At 39.4% G+C, this 21884-nt stretch overlaps 2 protein-coding genes across 2 annotated transcripts; one reads left to right on the forward strand and one right to left on the reverse strand.

The window, feature by feature from the left end:
- Nucleotides 1-915: 915 nt before the first annotated feature.
- Nucleotides 916-10446, forward strand: pbk (PDZ binding kinase). The gene is made up of 7 exons (XM_057823089.1): nt 916-1045; nt 3205-3353; nt 3419-3558; nt 6586-6755; nt 9532-9661; nt 9728-9898; nt 10088-10446. The coding sequence occupies exons 2-7, from the start codon at nt 3211-3213 to the stop codon at nt 10297-10299; spliced, it is 966 nt and encodes a 321-aa protein (XP_057679072.1). The 5' UTR covers nt 916-1045; nt 3205-3210; the 3' UTR covers nt 10300-10446.
- Nucleotides 10434-21738, reverse strand: esco2 (establishment of sister chromatid cohesion N-acetyltransferase 2). The gene is made up of 14 exons (XM_057823087.1): nt 21591-21738; nt 21017-21083; nt 20815-20939; nt 20498-20753; nt 20130-20423; nt 19958-20063; nt 19809-19881; nt 19684-19726; nt 15027-15120; nt 14826-14957; nt 14178-14267; nt 13970-14113; nt 13721-13905; nt 10434-10859 (listed from the first exon to the last, which is right to left on the reverse strand). The coding sequence occupies exons 2-14, from the start codon at nt 21067-21069 to the stop codon at nt 10727-10729; spliced, it is 1728 nt and encodes a 575-aa protein (XP_057679070.1). The 5' UTR covers nt 21070-21083; nt 21591-21738; the 3' UTR covers nt 10434-10726.
- Nucleotides 21739-21884: the final 146 nt, after the last annotated feature.

Here is a 21884-nt window from a genome sequence, read left to right on the forward strand (position 1 = left end):
CAAGTTTTATAGTAATATGAGTTACGGGCGTGTTAAGCGTTGTCAGCTTAGAGTCCATTTAGATGTCTCAAAGGTACAAGTGATATTTTGTCCATTTCCCACTTTTGTTGACATGTGTTATAACCCGTTTTGGTGTGATAAACATCACCGCAAAAACATGAATTCAATCCCCCTTCAGGGGGAATAAAAGAGGAATGGTGAGGAAAGATGAAGCAACAGGGCCGCCGTCGCATTCCTGTTCCTCGGCCTCAAAGGAATACTTCTGCCAGGGTCAAAGGGGATAGGACGGGGGGACAAGTTGTGCTGTGTGAAGAAGTGGGACAGCATGGAGGTCAATGCCATTATATGGCATTCAGCAGACAAATGTATTCATAAAAGTACCACAATGTGCTGATTGTGTTGATAAGTTAAGCCGTTCAGTGATTGATGACTGAATGTCAGCGTTGTCTTCCAAAAGCAGCTTAAAGGGAACAAACTATTCTTGCAACTGAAGACACACGTCCAACTATTATCATTAATGCCAAGTCGTAAAAAAGAAAAACTTCACGAGACAGAACAATAACATCATAAAAATACAAATATGCTTGCATTGTTTGCTTTTTCAGACTTGATGAAATACTAAATAACTGTTGGCTAGACCATGGGAAATTTCCGAAGATAATTGCGATGGAGAATGTTTGTTTTGATTTTTTTGTAATGTGATTATCACGTAGAAGTCAAATCATGTACAATTCTTGTAACGTTACTGACCTCTAGTGGAGTAACATTGAAGGACAACTGCAATTTTTTTCGTGGTAAAAAGCAGACACATAACGATAAATTAAGTAATTGTTTGTTTGATTATATTTTTATTTTTTTAAACGAATTCGTTTGAAAATATAACATTAAGCGTTTAAATATAGTTTTATGACAAGTTACTTCCGTTTTGTTTGTCCTTCCGAGGCTTCCGTCGAAACTAGTGACGTTTTGTCGACATTTTTGAAAGTTCGGCGCGGTAATTTTTAACTCTCATCGCTGTTGCTTCCCGTTCACTGTGGAAAAAAAGGTAAAGTAGGTTGTATTTACTTAAAATATAACTTTTTAAAATCAAATGTTACTAACCGTTATCGGACTCGTCGCCATTTTGTCTGTTGTCCATGTAATGTTATCGTTGTTTCTAATATTAGCTAGCATAAGCTGTCATTACGTATGTTCCATTGAGTATATCTTTAGTGGTGTATAGTTTTTATAGTTCACTTTTTTAATTTTTAAACAACGTTTATATATTAATCTCTTAGCGAGCTTTGAAGTACGTGAAATTCGGTCGTAAAATATCATCGTAGTTTTTTTGTTAACAAACTTTATTCACACAAATACAAATGCAAACATGGGGTGAACTATTCACATACAAACAACAAATTTAGAACAAAAACAACAACAACAACAAAATAAATAAATAAAATGGTCGGGGTTATTTTTAACACAAGCTGTACTGTTTGCAAAGTCTTTTGGTCCTTATAGCCTTGGGGTTCAAAAAGGAACTTAAATCGTCCAAATATTAAGAAAACATTTCCCCAAAAACATAAAATTTGGTCTTTATTAGCATATTTTACACAGTGAATGTGAAATTTTGCCATTATTAAAATAAGATAATCTTTTATCCATTTTTGGTTCTTCACTGTTAACAACTCGTAGTTAACAACCTAGGAACCATTTGTCTTACGTCACTCACATAACTGCAAATTCAATATTCATTTTTGTGTGGCGATAATATTAATGTAAGCTTGAGCAGTTTATTACTTGGGTCAGGAAATCATTCTAGGGCGTAGCAACACGTCACTTTTGCTGATTAATATTCATGTCGTTAACAATTGTTGCTAGGCGGGTCAACCTCCTGTTGTCCCTAATAGTAAATGCATGGAAACAGGTTACGAACGAGATGTTAACTGAGCTAAACCTACCAATTCTGTCCGAAAATGATGTCCCTGGTGCCAAATTCACTGGTAAAGATGTGAAAGAACATACAAATGTTTATTCTATAATTTACACTCCCCTCCCTTTTTTTTTTTTTTTTTTTTCCCTTTTTTAAAAAACAATAGAAAAGGTAACAGTGGCAGTCGGATAACAGTTTAATTTTTTTCAGGTCATTTATTGTCAGACAGAGTGTAGCACGGCGAAACGCCATGCTAAAAAATAAGTAAAAATATCAAAATGGCTTACCTCTTCGTCCTCTGTAGGACCATGGCCTCCAACAAAATGTTTACTACATATGAAATGTGAATGGCTTCACCTTGCTGGTGTTAAACTGGTCTTTTGGACGTCCGCGCAAGTTGATCCATTCTTCATTTTTTCCTCCGAGGTTTTGGTTTCGGGAAACGTATGAAGAAAACATTGTTCATATGTTGTAATGTCTAGAGTCGTTTCTACAAGTTCCATAGCAGCAGTTTTTAATCGTCATGTTCTTTTTTGAAACATTACCGGAGAAAACAAGCAGAAATAACATGGATTGTATGTGAGGGCGTGTGAATAATGACCCACTTCCCCGTTACGATGGCGACGTCACGGTCTAAAAATAGCATTCGTGCGGTACGCTATTGGTATGATTTTATTACTAATAGACGTCCAATCCATTTGAAACAGATTCTCACTTCAAACACATCACAGATTGGACGTGTATGCCCATCAGTGGCAGCCAATGCCAGGCAATGAGGTTATTTTGGGGCATTTCACGTCATTTTCTGTTGATTTTTGGTCACTTCCTTTTCGTTTTGGGTCATTAATGAGTCACTGCCTGTTGATTTGGGGGTTACTGAAAAGGAAGTGACGTAATAATGACCCCAAATGAATAGTGAATGACTCAAAATCAACAGGAAATAACCTGTAAATGCCCTAAAATGAACAAGTGGCCTATAAATCCCCACTAAAAACTTTACAGTTTCAGTGCCATTGACGGCGGTGTACGTCCAATCCAGTCAAAATTATAGGACATCTAGCGCCGTCAGTGGCACCAGTGAGCTAATGTAGACAATATTCAAATGGAAGATTTTTTGTTTTTTAAACCATGACACATTTTTAAAATGGTATATAGATTCTTGATGGGAGCATATTGATAACCTTTTGGACTACAAATATTGCGTCATATCTTTTCGATATCTTCTAACACCCCTAGTTTTGAGTGTTGAATGAGTCGACATTGATATCATTTAATTATCCTGCTTTGTTTAGGATAGCATGGCTGAATTCACTTCCCCCGAGAGCTGCAGAATCCGAAGTCTCAAAAACGGAGGAGGAAGAACGCCCATCACCATCCCGGCCTCGCCGTTCATGAAAAAGCTCGGATGCGGGACGGGAGTCAGCGTCTACCTGATGGACAGGCAATTGCGATTCATGCTTTCAAAGTCATCTTAGCTCACGAACTAACGATTTAATTTGATTCTAGAGTGGGGGACAAAAACGCATCACCCTGGGCCATCAAGAAGCTCAACAGCAAATGTACCGGCAAACAGGCTAAGCTCTACCAGGAACGTCTGAAGGAGGAAGCTAAGGTCCTCAAAGGAATCGACCATCCCAATATTGTCGGTGAGCGGCCAAAGTCATTGAAAAAGCCCACTGCAACATCTCCGTGAAGTTGGCCCCCCATCAGATGCAAATTTATCTAAAAATGATGTCAATCGTTTGTGCTACGTTTGTGCCGGTTTGTGCTGTGCAAAGTTTCGTTTGTACTGCTATCATTTTTTTAGAATTTTACAATTCTTTTATAGGTCAGTCTGCGCTCAATCAGCCCCTCATTTTGATGTAAGCTTTTAATTTGTAGTGATGACATCACCCCCATCTACGGCAGAACAGAACCGTAACGGTGCCATTCGTATGTGCTACGTTTGTGCTGTAAAAATTTTCATTTGTGCTGCAAGGATTTTGTAGTAGAGCTGCAGCTATCGATTATTTTAGTTGTCGGTTAAATCTATCAACTGGTTAGTTCGAATAATCGAGTAATCAGATTAAGAAACATTTAATGCGTTGCAGAATAAATTTTTAAGGGATGTAAAAAAAAAAGGCTTGCTAAGATTGCACTTGCAGAAGTGCATAAAATGCAAATACAAATTAAAATTCCCAAATGTTACTTCAAACTATGCAGGGTTGCGCTTTCATTTAAAAAATAAAATATCTGAGTTTAGCCTCAAACGGTATAAAAAAAGAAAAAAATAGAGGATCTAAGTTCAGCAAGAGAACAATTTACTAACTTACATAGCAAAAGTACGCTAGCTTAAATGCTATAAAATGCTAAAGTGTTTTAACAACTCTCTTTACCAATCGTTCAAACACATATTCCCACAAAAACGGCCAAATATACTTGTAACTAAATTATGAATTCATAAAAAACATATTAGCTCAAACAAAAACTTATGTTGGCCTGCACAGGGAGCAGCTAAATTCAGCCATGTTAAATGAGTTATGTCATATTCACTCTTGCCACTAGACGGCAATGTATCCACCCAAAGCAATAAAACTAAATGCAAATGCTTTCAAAACAAACCATTACAACGCCACTCTAATTAAACGTATACTCGAAGCAGTAAAATTTAATTCGAAGCTTTTTTCTATTCGAATTACTGAAGTTAATCGATTAATCCTTGCAGCACTATTTTGTAGATATTCTACTTTGATTTGTATTGATGACATCACACAGCCCCCCATCTACGGCGGAACAGAACCGCAATAGCACAACCGTTCGTTTGTGCCCTGTTTGTGCTGTAAAAAAGTTTCGTTTTTACTGCTACGGTTTTGCAGTAATTGCAAGTTATGTTCTTAGGACTTTCAGAGTTCACTCAGCACACTATACAATGGATTGAAATGAGCATAAAATTACAAAACCTTGTTAGCGGTGGTAATGCCATAGTGTGACGTGAGTGTGGAAACCTCCCTGCCGATTCCTTCATGTAGGGATGCTGACGGCACCATTGTAACCGGCGAGTCAGCGCCGCCCCGGCTTCCGCTCTCACCTCTGACCAGGCCGGGAAGCGAACCCGTGCGCCACGACACTTCCACTAAGCAGGTAGGGACGCTAACCACTGCGCCAATAAAACTCAAGCCACTGGCATAGCCGTCAGCGTCCCTACATGAAGGAATCGGCAGGGAGGTTTCCACGCTCCACAACGAACCTGCGTGTACCCGTCACACTCACCCCCCGAAAACCTTCGCTGCCGAGACAGATCACGGCACCAATGTAACCGGTGTGTCAGCGCCGCCCCGTGTTCCGCTCCCACCTCTGACCAGGCCGGGACTCGAACCCGTGCGCCAACCGGGAGGGCCGATATTCCGTGCCTTCACCTCTTGTGTTAACCCTTTGTACTGACTCCATGTTCCAAAAGTTTGAAGAAGGCTCACCGAAAACAGGTTGACAATTTATGCGTCGACAATGGTCAGAAAACATGGCAAAAACGGACGCAGAGGGACAAATTTTGGATCAAGGGTCGTCAAAACAACGGCTACATAGCAATGTTTCCGAGCAGCGAACCGTTTGTTTTCTCAGTGTCCAGTGTTCTTGAAGGCTGCAGTGGAGTGGGCCGGGCCGAAGGTGTGGCTGGGTGTTGTTTCGGGATCATCCCTCTGTGGCCGGTTTTGGGCGGTTAGGTTCCTGCGTCGATGGGACGTGGTTGCCACAGCGACTGACGCTGGTCTTGACGTCCCAAGCGCCCGCTATCAATTTTGTTATCCTTGCTGGGCGAGACGCTACTTGTTTTAGGACAGAGCGCCCTGCTCTTTGTCCTTGGAGTGGCCGGGAGAACTGATTGCAAGAGTTGGTGCGTCAATCTTGCTCGTGACGCACACGTTGGGCTTCTGTGATAAGATGGCGTTGTGTATCTATTCTGCTTCTTTTCATTAAACTATGGTGTGCTATTTATTTTATATTAGGTGTGTTAGAGTAGTACAGTCCTACAGTAAATATGAGAAATGATACTATTCCCTGATTAATTATATTACACGTGTTAGAGTAATGCAAACAGGTATACGGTGTGTGGGAGAAAGGTAACTATTCCCTTCAGTAAAAAATATCTAATAAAATGTGTCATACCTAGAAAACCATAGCAGCACAAATGAAAGATAACATTTCTAGTTCAATTGGGTGGCAGGGGAGGGGGAAACTGGATGACATAAAAAAAAACATTATTTGTTATAACTCCAAAACAACAAACGAACGGAACCATTGCGTTTCTGTTCTGCCTTAGATGGGGGGCTGCATGACATCATCACTACAAATTAAATGTGGAATATCTACAAAACCGTTGCAGCACAAACATTTTTGTACAGCACAAATGTAGCACAAACAAACGGCACATTTGGGGTTCTGTTCCGCCGTAGATGGGGGGCTGCGTGAAGTCATCACTTCAAATTAAAAGCAGAATGTCTACAAAACAGTTGCAGCTAAAATGAAAATTTTGACAGCACAAACACAACGCAAACTATTGACACAATTTTTCGCCGGTTTAGATCAAAAGTTTGACCTATAAAAGAATTGTAAATATTACTAAGATTGAGTAAACGTGAGCAATCAAAAAATGTATACATACTGCCGTCTGATTGATTGTCAGTGAATCTGACCCGCAGGTTTCCGGGCGTTAGCTACGGCCAAAGACGGCTCCAAGTGTCTAGCCATGGAGTTCGGAGGAGAACGTTCGCTCTACGACCTCATCGAGACGCGTCAAGAAGATGGCCTTCAGGCTTTTCCCGCTGCCGATATTGAAAAAGTGGCACTTCATGTCGCTCGTGGACTGCAGGTAAAAAAACAACAACAACAACAAAAAACACATACGGTAAACGTATTGGTCGAGTGCTGCATAATCGATTTACTAGAGTAATTGGATGAGAAAAAAAGCCTTGAATCACTTTTTGCTGCTTCAAGGATTCGTTTATTTAGAGTGGCGTTGTAATTAGGGCTGTCAAATTTATCGCGTTAACGGGCAGTAATTTTTTTAATTAAGCACGTTAAAATATTTGACGCATTCGCGGCACGACCCACTCACGCATTGCCGCACACCCTACATTGGCGCCGTTTTACTTACAGGCATGAAAATCTCTCACCTTTCGGCGACATTCGCCGTTTTGAAGTAAAAAAGGGTGACCTACGTGAATTGTGTAGATCCGAGGAGAATTTTTTTTTTTTTTCCGGGAGATTTTATTTAATTATTATTATTATTATTATCATCATGTGATTAACTTAGTACGTAAACTGAGCACTTCAGAAATCGGTCCTTTAAAAAAGTGACACTTGGACAGTCAGCAAATCTTTCTGGCTGCTTCGCTGACGAGAACCAATCATAGGCCCAAACTGCGTTCCATTATTCCAATTGCGCACTCTTCACGTGTATGTGGAGTGCTTGGAGAGCCTTTGGTTGCACTGCAAAGCTGCGAAAACAAAAAGCAGGCCTTATCCACACCGGGGCAGACCAGAGCGCAGCACACACACTTGCCTGCATTTGCCAGCAAATTGAATTTGGTGAGTTATGGTTTCAATCGTTTTCATATTTTGTGATATAATAAAGTTACTGCCGTTCGTTGCAGCTTGCGTTGAACACTGCCAGAGCTAGCGAAATCTCCCGTGAAAAAATAGCTCCCGTTAAGTTAGCGTCAAGCTTGTGTATTTAGCGGTAATATAAACGAAGAAGCACTCTGTTGAGTCAAATTAAGCGGTATGCTCTCGGATGGAGGGGGCGCCTCGCATCGATCCCGTCGTCCGCCTGAGACGCGTTATTTTCGGCTGGGACTTGAGCTGACGGCAGGTGTCGGCACAACACCGGCCCGACGAGTGGTGGGAATGATACAGGGATCCCTCGTTTTTTACGGTTAATGGGGACCAGAACCCGCCGCAATAAGTGAAAACCGCGAAGTTGCCCCCCCTCATTTTTTTGTGCGTGTTCAGTGACATATTTTTTAACTTTTTTATCCCCAAAGTATCATAGTACAGTAAAGTACAGTATTTTTTGGGATTAAAAATACATATTTTGATTGAAGCAACTTTGTTTTTGATTGAAGCAACTTTTTTTGATTGAATAATAAAGACACAAATCTACCTCCATAGTTATTGAGAGAGAAAGAAATTAAGAAAGCTTTAAAAATAAAAGCCCTTGGGGAGTCTGATTTTTTTTTTAAAGATTTATATTTCATTATATAGACTTGCCTCGTAAGGAAAGGAGATTGAGGAATAATAAAAAGGAGTTGGATGAGGCTGCTAAAGGCATTGGATACCTCATCAGCCGGGTGAATAGCACACCTGGTAAGAATAAGTTTGCAAGGATAGTCGGGTATAAAATACAATTACAAACAAAATTACAATGTTATTTTTCCAAAAGATTTTATCTCATTGCTTTATTAATTATTAGGTGCTAGAGTTGTTAAATATGGATACTAATTAAATAATAGTTTTGAGAAAACTGCTGTTGGTGGCTCAGTCAGTGACCATCTGATGTGGTTTGTTCTCAGATGAACAACAAGTTCAGGAAGGAAGTTTTGATGCAGAGGTTGAAGGAAGAAAAGAGGCAGACTGACTGAGTCACAGCCAGAGTGTTGATGACAGTGTTGATTTCTATTCATTGTTGCTCCGTCCCAATTAAAGTATGTCACAGTCAGCCAATTGTTATCTAAAGCTGGTCAAAATTGAAGTTATGTTGTTGTTAAATGTATTAAATACTTGTTCATGTGCCACTTTTGATTTACGAGCACCCACCCCTCCACCGGTCTCTGCACGGCCCTGCTGAAACACGGTGTGGGTCGACAGAGCTCAATATTTTGTTGGGTTGTACAGTGTACCAGAACATATTTCCTCCACACCCTTCTCACCTTTTTAACCCCTGACTTATTTTCATGCCTGTACTTATATACAGAGCTAAGAGGCAGCGTCATATGAATGGAGTAGATACAAGCATTTAATGGGGCCGTGCTGTTAATTGGCAAAAGCTTTAACATTTCTCCCACAACTATATCTATTGTGGGAAGCGACTTGGGGAAAAATGACAGGAGTTGATCTTTATCTTAACACCCTGTTTTGTGCCCAATGCAGAGAGGATATAACATTTGCAGCCACCACACACAGTCATGGTTGCATCACTTCCCATCATGCATTTGGGCAGAACAGTTAAGTCGCTATAGTATCATTTACTGAAAGCTCAACAAATACACTAGATGGCAATATTTAGTCACAATATGCAAAATCACATTTATCCTTTAAGAATTACAAGTCTTTCTATCCGTGGATCCCTTTCACGGAAAGAATGTTAATAATGTTAATGCCATCTTGAGGATTTGTTATAATAAACAAATACAGTACTTTTGTACAGTATGTTGAATGTATATATCCGTCCTCTTATCTTTCCATTCCAACAATAATTTACAGAAAAATACTGCCGCCCACTGAGTGGATGTGCAATTACACTTTATTCTAGTATGGCAAAAATGTTCCCCGAGGTCACGCGCCGAACTATTTGAGAAGTAATGGATTAATCCATAGCTGCAGCTCGATATTGATCGCTGTTCACCCAGTCTCTGTTTTGCATTCAGTATCTCCACAATGAGAAAAAACTATTACACGGCGACATGAAGTCTGCCAACGTGGTCGTCAAGGGAGACTTTGACGCCGTCAAGATATGTGATGTGGGCGTGTCCCTCAAGCTGGATGAAAACATGACACGTAAGGCAAAACGGCGCACACACAATGCATGTTTTTGGTCATAACACGGAAAAACCTGTCGGGCAGTGTCGGACCCGGATGACGAGTACATAGGCACGGGTCCGTGGATGCCCAAGGAGGCCCTGGAGGGGGACGTGATCACAGATAAGGCAGACATCTTTGCCTACGGCTTGACACTCTGGGAGATGATGAGCCTGGCTATGCCACATATGGGCCACTTTGAGAATGGCGATGAAGGTGAGAATTCAAGATACGTTTTATTACAACCCTAGTGGGACATTTGAAAACTATTTGCTGTGCACAATTTCCTCATATACCGATTAAACTTAGCCTGGCTAAAAGCTACAGAAACAGATGGCGTGCATAGCTGGCGGCCATCTAAACTATATGTCAAAACACCAGTGTAAAGGCATAATCCTCTTACAGACGAGTCAATGCAAGCAAGCTTCGACGAGGATGCCTACTTGGCCCGACAGGGCACGCGACCACCTCTGGATGCCAAGGCCCTGGGCGAGTCCTACAGGAAGATGCTGGAGCTCTTCTACGTGTGCACAGAGGAGGACCCCAAGAAGAGACCCTCGGCCGCGCAGATCGTGCAAGCGCTGGAGGGCAGAACGAGCGTGGCCTGCGAGGTTTGAATCCTGACGACATCACTTGGGATGTTTTTTCTTTTTCCTGTTGCTGTACACTATATATCCTTGAAGACTTTTCTTCCAATTTTGTATGTATGTGGTCTAATTTCATTCCAAAAATGAAAACCAGGATATTAAAGCAACGGCTGTTTATTGAACATTTTTACAACAAAGAACACTTTTTCTCCTTCAAAATGACAGGAAAAAAGGCTGTAAAAACGTAGCCTTAAAGTGTTAAACAGGGAGGCCTTTCCATATAAACATCTGCATAAAACTACAGCAAATATACAATACTCAGCCCTGAGTTTAACAGGCGGCCATTGACATCAATGGCACTGAAACGTGATCATTCACCAACACTCCTAGTGAATGATTTAAATACAAACTATCCAAACTAACTCAAAATCACATTCCAAGTCGGCGTCCGCTCACTTCACGCAACAAAGTTGTAGACGAGGAACGTGGGCGTCCCGCAGTACGCCGTCGCGAACTGTTTTCCGTCCGGCGTCGGGTCGGAGAAGGCGATTTCTTCCTTTGTAAGGTGACTGCCGTACATAAAGGTGCTCCTAGAATGAGAGAAAATGTAATTAGCCCACTTTATGTAGCAAGTTTGTACTATTAAAAAAAGCTTTTTTGCTAATTTAGCAACATGACCCATAGTAATGTCTGCATAATATATGTACCGTATTTTTCGGACTATAAGTCGCAGTTTTTTTTCATAGTTTGGCTTGGGGTGCGACTTATACTCAGGAGCGACTTATGTGTGAAATTATTAACACATTATTATATCATTTCACATGCTATATTGGTGTTTTGGAGTGACACTGATAGTTTGGTAAACTTGTTAGCACTTTCTTTACGCTATAGTTATCTGAATGACTCTCAATAGCTATGTTACGTTAACATACTGGCCACATCCGCATTTCATTGTTCATGCATCATGTAACATTATCATGCAGTACACTTATCAAGCATGTTGTTCTATATTGTATTTTTTATTTTAAGTTGTTCTATATTGTATTTTTATTTTAAATTGGCTTTAAAGATGAAATATCTGTTTCATGTGTTGGATTTTATCAAGTAAATTTCCCTCCAAAATGCGACTTATACTCCAGTGCGACTTATATATGTTTTTTTCCTCTTCGTTGGGCATTTTATGGCTGGTGCGACATACTCAGGTCCGAAAAATACGGTAATGCCAGATTTCAATTATATACCTTTTTAAAATTATTAAACATGGTGAAAAATGGTATTCATTGAATCCCTTTACAGCAACGTTATCGATATATTGTGACCTTAAATTATTTTTGACTGAATTTTAAAATCTCAAATTTGAATATTTCCCGATAAAAGACCGAAATTAGCTGATAACTGGCTAGCTAGCAGATTAATAGCGAGCAGAAACGACCCTAGGTCAAAATACACTATTTTTGATGACTCATTTGCTGATAGCTAGCTAGCACAAAAGATCCCAGGTCAAAATTCACAATTTTTATTCCTTGCTAGCCCATAGCTAGCTAGCATAACAGATCACAGGTCAAAATTCACTAATTGTATTGCTCATTAGTCCATAGCTAGCCAACACAAAACATCTCAGGTCAAAATTCACTATTTTGATTCCTCATTAGCTAGCCGATTAATAGCTAGCACAAGAGATCTTAGGTCAAAAACTACTGAATTTTAAAATCTCAAGTTTAAATATTTGCAGTTACAAGACACAAATATTAGCCGATTAATAGCGAGCACAAAATATCCTAGGTCAAAATTCGCTGATTTTCATTACTCATTAGCAGATGGCTAGCACGAAAGATCCCAGGTCAAAATTCACTTTTTATTCCTCATTATCAGATAGATAACAGATTAATAACAAATCTCAGGTGAAAATTCATTATTTTAATTCTTCATTAGCTAACCGATTATTAGCTAGCACATGATATCTTAGGTCCAAACCCTAATCTAAATTCTTATATGGGACCACGCAACAACAACATATGTTAGCAACTTTTAGCAAATAGCTAAAAGAGCAAGCTAGCACATAAGATCCCAGGTCAAAATTCACAATATTTATTCCTTATTAGCCGATAGCTAGCTAGCATAAGAGATCCCAGGTCGAAAATTCACCATTTTCATTTCCCATTTGCCGATAGCTAGCTAGCTGATTAATAACAAATCTTAGGTCAAAATTCACTAATTTGATTCATTAGTCGACAGCTAGTCAGCTAGCACAAAAGATCCCAGGTCAAAATTGACCATTTTAATTCCTCATTAGCTAGCCGATTAATAGCTAGCACAAGAGATCTTAGGTCAAAAACTACTGAATTTTAAAATCTCAAGTTTAAATATTTGCAGTTACAAGACACAAATATTAGCCGATTAATAGCGAGCACAAAATATCCTAGGTCAAAATTCACTGATTTTCATTACTCATTAGCAGATGGCTAGCACGAAAGATCCCAGGTCAAAATTCACTTTTTATTCCTCATTATCAGATAGATAAGATTAATAACAAATCTCAGGTGAAAATTCATTATTTTAATTCTTCATTAGCTAACCGATTATTAGCTAGCACATGATATCTTAGGTCCAAACCCTAATCTAAATTCTTATATGGGACCACGCAACAACAACATATGTTAGCAACTTTTAGCAAATAGCTAAAAGAGCAAGCTAGCACATAAGATCCCAGGTCAAAATTCACAATATTTATTCCTTATTAGCCGATAGCTAGCTAGCATAAGAGATCCCAGGTCGAAAATTCACCATTTTCATTTCCCATTTGCCGATAGCTAGCTAGCTGATTAATAACAAATCTTAGGTCAAAATTCACTAATTTGATTCATTAGTCGACAGCTAGTCAGCTAGCACAAAAGATCCCAGGTCAAAATTGACCATTTTAATTCCTCATTAGCTAGCCGATTAATAGCTAGCACAAGATATCTTAGGTCAAAAACTATTAAATTTTAACATGGGACGACTCTATACTAACATGTTCGCAACTTTTAGCAATTAACTAAAACCGCAAGCTAGCCAGCCAATAGTTAGCCATCATAACAGATCCCAGGTCAAAATTCACCATTTTCATTCCTCACTAGCTGATAGTAAGCTACCTGATTAATAACAAATCCTAGGTCAAAATTCACGAATTTGATTACTCATTAGTCGATAGTTAGCTCGCACAACAGATCTCAGATCAAAATTCCCTATTTTGATTCCTCATTAGCTAGCACAAGAAATCTTAGGTCAAAAACAAATTCTTACATGGGACTACTCAATACCAACATATGTTAGCAATTAGCTAAAAATGCTAGCTAGCACGACAGATCCCAGGTCAAAATTCACAATTTTGATTTCTATGTAATCGAGTTCTTCCATGGAACTTCACAATGCCACAATTTTTAGTAATTAGCTAAAAATGCCTAACACCTACCTGACGGTATCCAGCATGCGGCGAGCCACGCCCTGTCGCCGGGACAGGCTGAAGACCCACACGCGACTGACTCCGCACAGTGCCTTTTCCGGCACGGTGGAGCAGCACCACGCCCGGTGCTGGTCCATGAAGTCGTCCTTGGTCATGTCCTTCAACTGATTCGGCGTCTCCAGCACTCTGAAGGCCTACGGTCAACAGACATCCATTGAAACCGAATCCACCATGTCCAACCTCAAATGAACAAATTACCTGTCGTATGGATTCCGCGACCAGGCAGCCCACCACCATCCGATCTCTATTGACAAACAAGTAAGTCTTGCTCTGCGAGGGTCTGCTCAGCGCCATCTGCTGGAAGCCTAACTCGTTGTCTGCAATGCGACGTACATCCTCCGCCTAGAAAACAAATGTCCTTATCGACTTCCCATTGAATTTGTTCAAGTCCGAAGCGAAAAGATACCTTTTTGACAGCATATTTGGGGTCATCCGGCATGACCATGATGATTTTTCCATCCCAGAATTCTGCCACAACTCGCTCCTTCTTCCAACCCTTCAAAAAAAAAAATAAAAGGTTTACAAGATGCGCATTTTTATTACACTACACTATTATGTACGCACAACTATGCTAGCTTACTTTAGCTGGGAGCAATGACAAAGTATTAGTACAAATCTTACCTATTGATTTTAATGTAGATGAGCCAAAAGATTGTTTTTTTTTTTGTATTTGTTAAACATTCTAAAAAAGGCTCACGAGATGCTCTAAAAATTGATTTTAAGGAGGCGGCGAAGGCCGTGAAGTAGGTAACCGCTGACTTAGCTACAATAGCTGTACGTGGCGGCACGACTTTTTCCCCCGCGCCAGCTACCAGCACGACTTTATTCCCGCGCTAGCTAGCAGCACGACTTCAGTCCAGTAGTCCTATTTTTTACCCATTTCTTTGTCCCTAATAAATGTATTGGTCGACCCTTATAAGAAATATAATCCAAACAGTCAACATATCAGTTGACCTCTTATATTGGCCGATAGCTGATCTTGTAATAAGACAGTCCATATATAGGCCTGATATTAATTTGTAATTAAATATTTTCAACATTCGACAATATTTACCACAAATTTAATCGAGTCCAGGATGGACTGGTGGAACTGGTCATGTTGTAAGTTGTCTTCTGGGTTGTCCGCACTGTAAACCATCCCGCACGAGCCGCAGGTGGTGGCGCCAAACTGCTTTTGGCCTGCGTCCTGGTGGAAAAATGCAAAAAAAATGTTAACTTCAGTCAAAAACAATGCCAAAAATAGTAGCTGACGTACGATGATGAGCTGGTCACGGTCGTGCTTCTCCTTCCGCCAGCGAGTGGTTCGCTCTTTGGTAGTCGATGATGGCTGAGTCGGGGTGCTCTTGGACCTTTATTGAGACAGCAGAGACTGATTGTTGAATAATGCATAGCACAGGTGTCAAACTCAAGGCTTGGGGCGAGATCAGGGCTGCAACATCATTTTGTGTGGCCTACAAAAATACTGTATGACAATGCATGGATTAAAGTTTAAAAAAAAAAAAAAAAAAAAACTAACAGTAATAAACACCACAACATGCTATTGCAAACCAATTGCATCACTCAAATGCTGGCTTTCAGCCCTAAACCTGGAAGTTAACATGTTTGCTCCATTTCCAGACTTCTTGAGGTTAACCAGAACCTTCCTTAGCTTAAAAATGGCTATTACAACCTGCATCATTTTTTGGGAATCAGTGAAAATTGGTAGCCCAATAAGAATTTGAAAATGAAGCCACAATCGAACTCTGCCCATATCAAAGGCCAATGACAAAGATAAATTCTGGAAAGTTGTCAAACTGAATGGATTCTTCCCAATTGAATCGCTTAACCTTGTTGGTTTATAATTACAGCGACTCATTAATTAAAAGAAATTAGAAACCAAAACCCAGCAGGGGGCTGTAACAGCACAACAAATATACAAAAAACCACCACAAGACAGGAATCAAAACCAACTGTGGCCATCATTAACCCTGTAGTGGCCAGACATAGAAAAAACATACAAAGAAAAAAATTTCAACCACTTATATGGTGTTGAAGGAGGCCTTTGAAGATGAAGTGTTTGCAAGAAAAAAAAAAGAAAAAAAAAAGAAAAAAAATTTTTTTTTGGGGGGGTAAAGTTTTATGAGAACGTTTTAATCTTACAACGTTGGCTAAATGGGGTAGCAGGATTTCCTGACTCTAACCCTAGTTGTACTCATTGTCAAATCAGAAAGATACAAAAACACTATGGGTTAATTTGCACTGGTTGATTGCTTGTTACATAGCCCCAAAACAGTACACAATATTAATAATAATTTCAACAGGAGTCATATTTTTACAAATAGCATATTTATTTAGAAACATCACATCAGCAACAAGTGCAAGCCGCGTCTGTCTCCAGGTACATTCGCACTCCAGCCATTTGTACCAGGCCCATCATTCGTTCCATTTCTTCTTTGTTGGTGTTTATGGATCTTCCATGTGTTTGAAGGCTATACTCATTTGTGTTTATTGCGAGTGACTCAATCATGTCTTCAGACACAAATTGTCGGAAGCATTCCAATGGTGTGTCGAGGGAATTATCTTTTGTGAGAGGTGGGCCAGAAATATCCAAATCAGGGCTGATGAAAACTTTTTTTCTGCCAGCGATATCTGTCAAGGGCTGGTTGGGGCCCAATGTCCTCATTGGCTGGGCAGTCAGTGGGTGGATGGGTTTCTTTGTCCACTTCTTCGTGGGTTTTGTCATCTGACTCTTCATGAGCTTCATCAAAGTCTGTCCACATCACTCTCTTCATTTTAGACACCATCGATGACCTCCTGCACAGTCTAGGTCTTTCTCCTTGCTGAAGACATTCTGAAATGACAAAAACTAAATGGAAATAACATTGGTACATTGGTGGTGGGCAAAGTAACCTATTCACACATCTCACTAGTCAAACAATACTGTCTGTCCGACCTATTGTGCTCTGATTACCAGGTGAGAATGTTCAAGAATGTGAAACCATTATCCCAAAAGGAAGGCATTTTGCATTTCTACAAATATGATAATGTCTGCAATGGGAATGCATTCCTGAACGTTGTCACCTTTTCTTGGAACAATGCAACAGGCACCCTTCAGCATCACCCCCAGATCTAACTGCTTAGGCGATGAATGGAGCCAACATAATAGGCGCATATATACAATCAGAATGAGAAACTGAACTATTGTAGGTGATTACAATTATAAACAGTAGAAAGAGGTATGCTATTGCAATATATTTCGGTCATACAGCTTCTTGTACAGTGGGTTCCAAATAGCACTGGTTTGGAAATTAAAAATAAAGATAAAGCCTATATAATACAGTACAGTATATCTGGAAAGTTTAAAAGATGTAATTTTAAAATATATTGTGAAAAATAGAAGGTCTCTGTCAAAATGTCTATTTAGGCTACACATAGCCAGGTAACTTGTAAAACTACACCATGGCCATCTTGACTACCCAAGGGCCAGAGTTCTAAAATTACAACATATATACAAGATGCTCTAATTTACATTTGATGAATGTATTTCACAATAATTACATATGTACATGGTCTGGTAAGTGTAATGATTACAAAAAAAAAAAATAAAGGCATTATACTTACTTAAATCTGATAAATCCAGTCCAAGGAACCAAAGTGTTGTTGCACAGCCAAAGTTCTGCAGATTCTGAAAGTCCTGGAACTGTGGGCACGGCTTATATACAAATTTCCAATCCACACCTATTGTTAGACTGAACAGTAGGACCCAATGACTATACTAATGTTAAAAAAAACAAACAAAAAAAACATTTCAACCCTTTTTTGCAAAAAATAAAAATGTAATTCTACAACGCTGGCCTCTACAGGGTTAATGCTAGTAAAATTAATCATCGGCCTCTATTTCTTCATGCATTACCACCCACCAGCATTCCCTGCTGATGGATTTCCGTCACTACGATGGAGAACTATATTGGAATGATGTGTTTGCTAGAATGGAACTGAAATTTCTGCAGTCTTCAATGAAAAATGGAGGACTACAGAAATCCGAATATTTGCAGTTTTCCTGCTTTTGTTAAAAAAAAAATATATATAATTATCTCATTCACTTCCAGTCATTTTCACTGGAGCAAAGCCCTTCGCTCCCGGCCGTCTTACTGGATTTTGACTGATTTTGCAAGGCCCACAGAAAATTCTGTTCTATTGCTATACAAACGTGGAACCCACCAGAAGAAAGATTAGACTCTCTTCTGCCATCAGAAAAAAACTACATTAATATCCTTTTCCATTCTTTAGATATCAGCATTAGAAAATAGCTTAGTTTGAGCAATTTTCCAATTTCTGATGAAGAAACGGAGAAAATTAGCTTTTTGTAAAAGCATACATTCCAAACATAACTTTGACTTTAACACAGCTATTTTTTGCTTTAGTTACATCCCAAACATCTGAATAAGGTTTTCCGTTTACAAAATAAAATCAACAACAAGTCAAATAGAGCTTTTGATAGCAAAGTAACAATTTATTTACACATAACTGAGAGATGACACTTGGTGGCCGCGACAGCGGGTTAAACTTTTCCCTCATCGCTGCCTGACTCGTAAAGATGTTTTTTTTTTTTTTTAGTCTTTCTTTTGTAGTGACCACTCGTTCGCCTGGGGAACTTGTGTTCCTGAGGAGGTGGGGAGGGGACTGGTTTGGCCATGCGCGTTTCCGTGCGGGGGATGCGAGTGGCAAGCACGGCACTGACTCAACTACGCTGTACTGGTTGAATAGGGTTGGGGGTCTTACCAAATGCCCTACCACCCTCTAGTTTAATTGCTTTAAAATGGGGTTTGAGCTTTGTGTATTCTATCTTAGATACATGGGAACCTATAGATGCTGACTGTCAAAAAAACGCGAAAGACGTATAAATATGTTTTTGGTACACTGAAGCGATTAAAAATAGAACGTATATGTATGTTTTTGGGAGCAAATGAGTTAAAAATCTTGAAGGTTTTTCTTCCCTTTTTTGGGTTCCTTTTTCCAATGAAAAAAACAAAACAATATTTACCCGCGCCTGTAAGTGAAACCTACGACGGTGGGTTAGGGCCAAATCAAGGAGAATAATTTTTTTGTGTGTGTTCAATGTATTTATTCAGATACATACAAGACATGTCCCCCCCCCCACACTTTTCCCCTCAAAGTATAATAATAAAAACTTATGTATTGTAATTTCCCTGAGGGAACCTTCCCAAGGCATTAATAAAGTTTACTGAATTGAAGTTTTAAACATGTTACTGTCCCATCTAATCATTTTAAAGTAGAAAAATGCTTCTGTTTATTAAATGCTTCATTTAGTGAGTCCACTCAAATTCTCTCAAGCTGCTCACTTGCACACAATGAGTTGCCACAGCAAGTGTTTAATAAGCTTAATGATGACTGACACATGCAGCGATTTCAAGTTTCGGCTTCCAGGCATCTCTGGCAAGAGCAAACCCTAACGTCTGTCTATCATTGTTAACTTTAATAAGCAACTCCAGTGCACTGCCAGACCAAGCAAAGCAGCAGAAGGGAGCGTGATCGGATCGGTACAGCTCATCTGTATTTATTTTATTTTTAGTTGAGAAAAAATCCGCGATGGCCTGAGTGTGCGAAGTAGCGAGGAATCACTGTATTGTGGATTTTAACGGAGAACGGAGTAAGTAGCTGTTTATTCAGCTACATTAGCCTAACAAATTAATAAGTTTTTTATTCTCGTAATAATAGTACGAGAAAAAGTCGAACTATTATGAGAAAAACCTGATGCTATTACTTAGCGGTAATGTTGTGCCTCTTTAAAATCCACAATATTGAAAGCATCTTGTGCTTTAGAATCTGTTTTACAAATAAGGAAAAGTTTGCTCTCAATAGTTCATTTTTCTGTTTTGTTTTGCATGATATACAAAGGAAAAATGTCTCACCGTTTGGAAGCAGATCCAAAAATGGGATACACAGAGCCAGATTCTGGAATGAGAAAATCATATTCAACCAAAAGGAATTAAAATCAAGAAATGTGCATTCAATAAAACCTTTTTTTTTCACTTACCTTTGGGTGGCGTGGAAACAGTACTGCTCGGATTTGTGTCATCAAGCTCACAAACTGGCTTAGAGTTTTCATCCTGATCAAGATAAGTACTTTAATATTAAAAATGACATTAAACTGAACTGTGATTATTTCACGATCGACTAAGCAACCTTAGAATTGAAGGACGAGATCTCCGATGTACAAATCGGACTTCTGGTCAGCACGATTTTCAGTTCCTTTTTGATATGGTAATTCTCAGCCAGGACTTTAGGTGAACTATGGAACAGAAATCACGAATGTAGAGCTGTTTGTCATATTTATTTAACTAGAATTAAAATTCACCTCAGCTGCTTCTCTAGCACGTCACCACTGTTGAACACTTCCATTGGCTCAACGTCTTCGACGAGTGGTTTCTTCTCAGGCATGATGGCTGCTCCCTGATTCTTGAGCTTGTCCTTTTTGCCAGCAGATTCGCGTTTCACGTTTGCAGTGGCTGCCTTTTTGTGCATCGATGTTGTCTTCTTAGCTGTACTGAAGAAGGCAGCACCCACAAAAATCTTTGTTTTGGGTTTCTTCATGTTGTTGAAGGTGAGGGTAATGCATTTCTTGGGTTCGGGGGGCTTGTTGGATGCATTGCTAAAGGGTTATGTGACGGGAACAAAAATGTTATTCTTACTAAATTTAGTTTTGTGTTCAACGTTTTCACAAACCTGCTCCAGTTAATCTTGGACAGTTTGATCGTCTTGGTTTTTGTGGTGAAGCTTGTGATGCTTGAACTTGCCTTCAGCTTAGTCTGCTTGCCTTTTGCCGCGTTTTCGGTTTCCTTCGGGACACTTTTAGCCTTACCCGGAGAAGATGTAGGAGGAGGACGGCTAGGAAGCGATTCTTTTACTGCTTTCCTCTCCAGAGGAGTGAGATATGCACTCTTTTTTGGTCCGTAAAAAGAGCTTGTTTTGAATGGAAAGCCTGCAGAGAACGTAAAATACGTTGTTAAAACAGCAGATTCGGTTTTGAGATTCTTCCTTACCTGTTGCTTTACGAGGTGACTGCCTCGGTGACGGATTGTTTTCTTTGTTCAAAAGTACATCCAGTCTTTTTCTGGGAGATCTCCTCTTGGTAGGAGACGCCTCATGTCTCTCCTGAGCTGGTTGACTTCCAAGAAGAATAAAAAGTGTTTAGATTCAATACGAGCTGTGCGTGTGTCCATAAAATGCTGTTATACGGCTTACTTGTCCGAGTCCACGGAGGACAGCTTCCTCTTACGAGTGTTCAAGGGCATCATTTTTAGTCATTCACCTGGAAATTGACAATTACAATGATTGTGTAGCACAGAAATACAAATTTATTCACATTAAAACAGTAGACAGGTTACTTAATTTCATTTAGAGAGCATTACTCATAGAAGAGTAATAATTTCCTAAACTAATTTATGAAAATAAAGCTTAATAACCATATTTATGACAACCGAAGTGAGCAATTGGACAAAAACTATTGGCAAACATCTATTCAATATATGTAAGCCTATTTGTTGGTATTAATGTAACGTTAATTAAAATATTACCACGTTCACGACGCCAAAAGTTACCAAACTTTCGCCGATTAGATAAATGGCGGTATAATTCGATGAAATTAAACATTTTAACTTCTCAAGAACTAATTACGAATTGAATTTTACCAACTTTCTACGTCCCCGTTGCTATTTTAACGATACCAATACAAGCAAATAAACCGCGTAAGGTTCGACGTTAGCTAGCTTGCTAAATCCGCGTTCTCAAATGACGAAACAAACAGAAATCGTCTTACTTAAAAGGCTTGTATGGTTTTAGATGAAACAATCCAACTGTGAATGTGGTGAAATAAAAGATAATTAGAACTCCAGTTGTCCAACTTGTCCTCTCTGCCCGCGTTTCCTCAATGTGTTTTGAACGGCGCGCGCTCGGCTAAACAGGAAAGGGTAACACGCGGGAATTTAATCGCTTCCTGTCGTGTATTTCAAAATAAAACATAGTAACGCCAACTATAATTTTTATATTTGGAAGAAAACGATTTTGTTACGGTTAACTTTAACGCACTGGAATGTGTAATATTACGTTCAAC

The sequence above is a fragment of the Corythoichthys intestinalis genome, chromosome 19 (genome assembly GCF_030265065.1).
Source record: "Corythoichthys intestinalis isolate RoL2023-P3 chromosome 19, ASM3026506v1, whole genome shotgun sequence".
Classification (NCBI taxonomy): domain Eukaryota; kingdom Metazoa; phylum Chordata; class Actinopteri; order Syngnathiformes; family Syngnathidae; genus Corythoichthys; species Corythoichthys intestinalis.

What these genes read in the sequence shown, in the direction of transcription:
- esco2 (XM_057823087.1), bottom strand. Translation starts at nt 21,069, where the DNA reads ATGATGCCCTTGAACACTCGTAAGAGGAAGCTGTCCTCCGTGGACTCG. An exon ending in TCCAAGATTAACTGGAGCAG is followed by an intron (nt 20,424 to 20,497) that starts GTTTGTGAAAAC and finishes ATAACCCTTTAG; the next exon opens with CAATGCATCCAACAAGCCCC. An exon ending in ACCGTGACCAGCTCATCATC is followed by an intron (nt 14,958 to 15,026) that starts GTACGTCAGCTA and finishes TTTTTCCACCAG; the next exon opens with GACGCAGGCCAAAAGCAGTT.
- pbk (XM_057823089.1), top strand. Translation starts at nt 3,211, where the DNA reads ATGGCTGAATTCACTTCCCCCGAGAGCTGCAGAATCCGAAGTCTCAAA. An exon ending in GCTGGATGAAAACATGACAC is followed by an intron (nt 9,662 to 9,727) that starts GTAAGGCAAAAC and finishes CCTGTCGGGCAG; the next exon opens with TGTCGGACCCGGATGACGAG. An exon ending in CTTTGAGAATGGCGATGAAG is followed by an intron (nt 9,899 to 10,087) that starts GTGAGAATTCAA and finishes ATCCTCTTACAG; the next exon opens with ACGAGTCAATGCAAGCAAGC.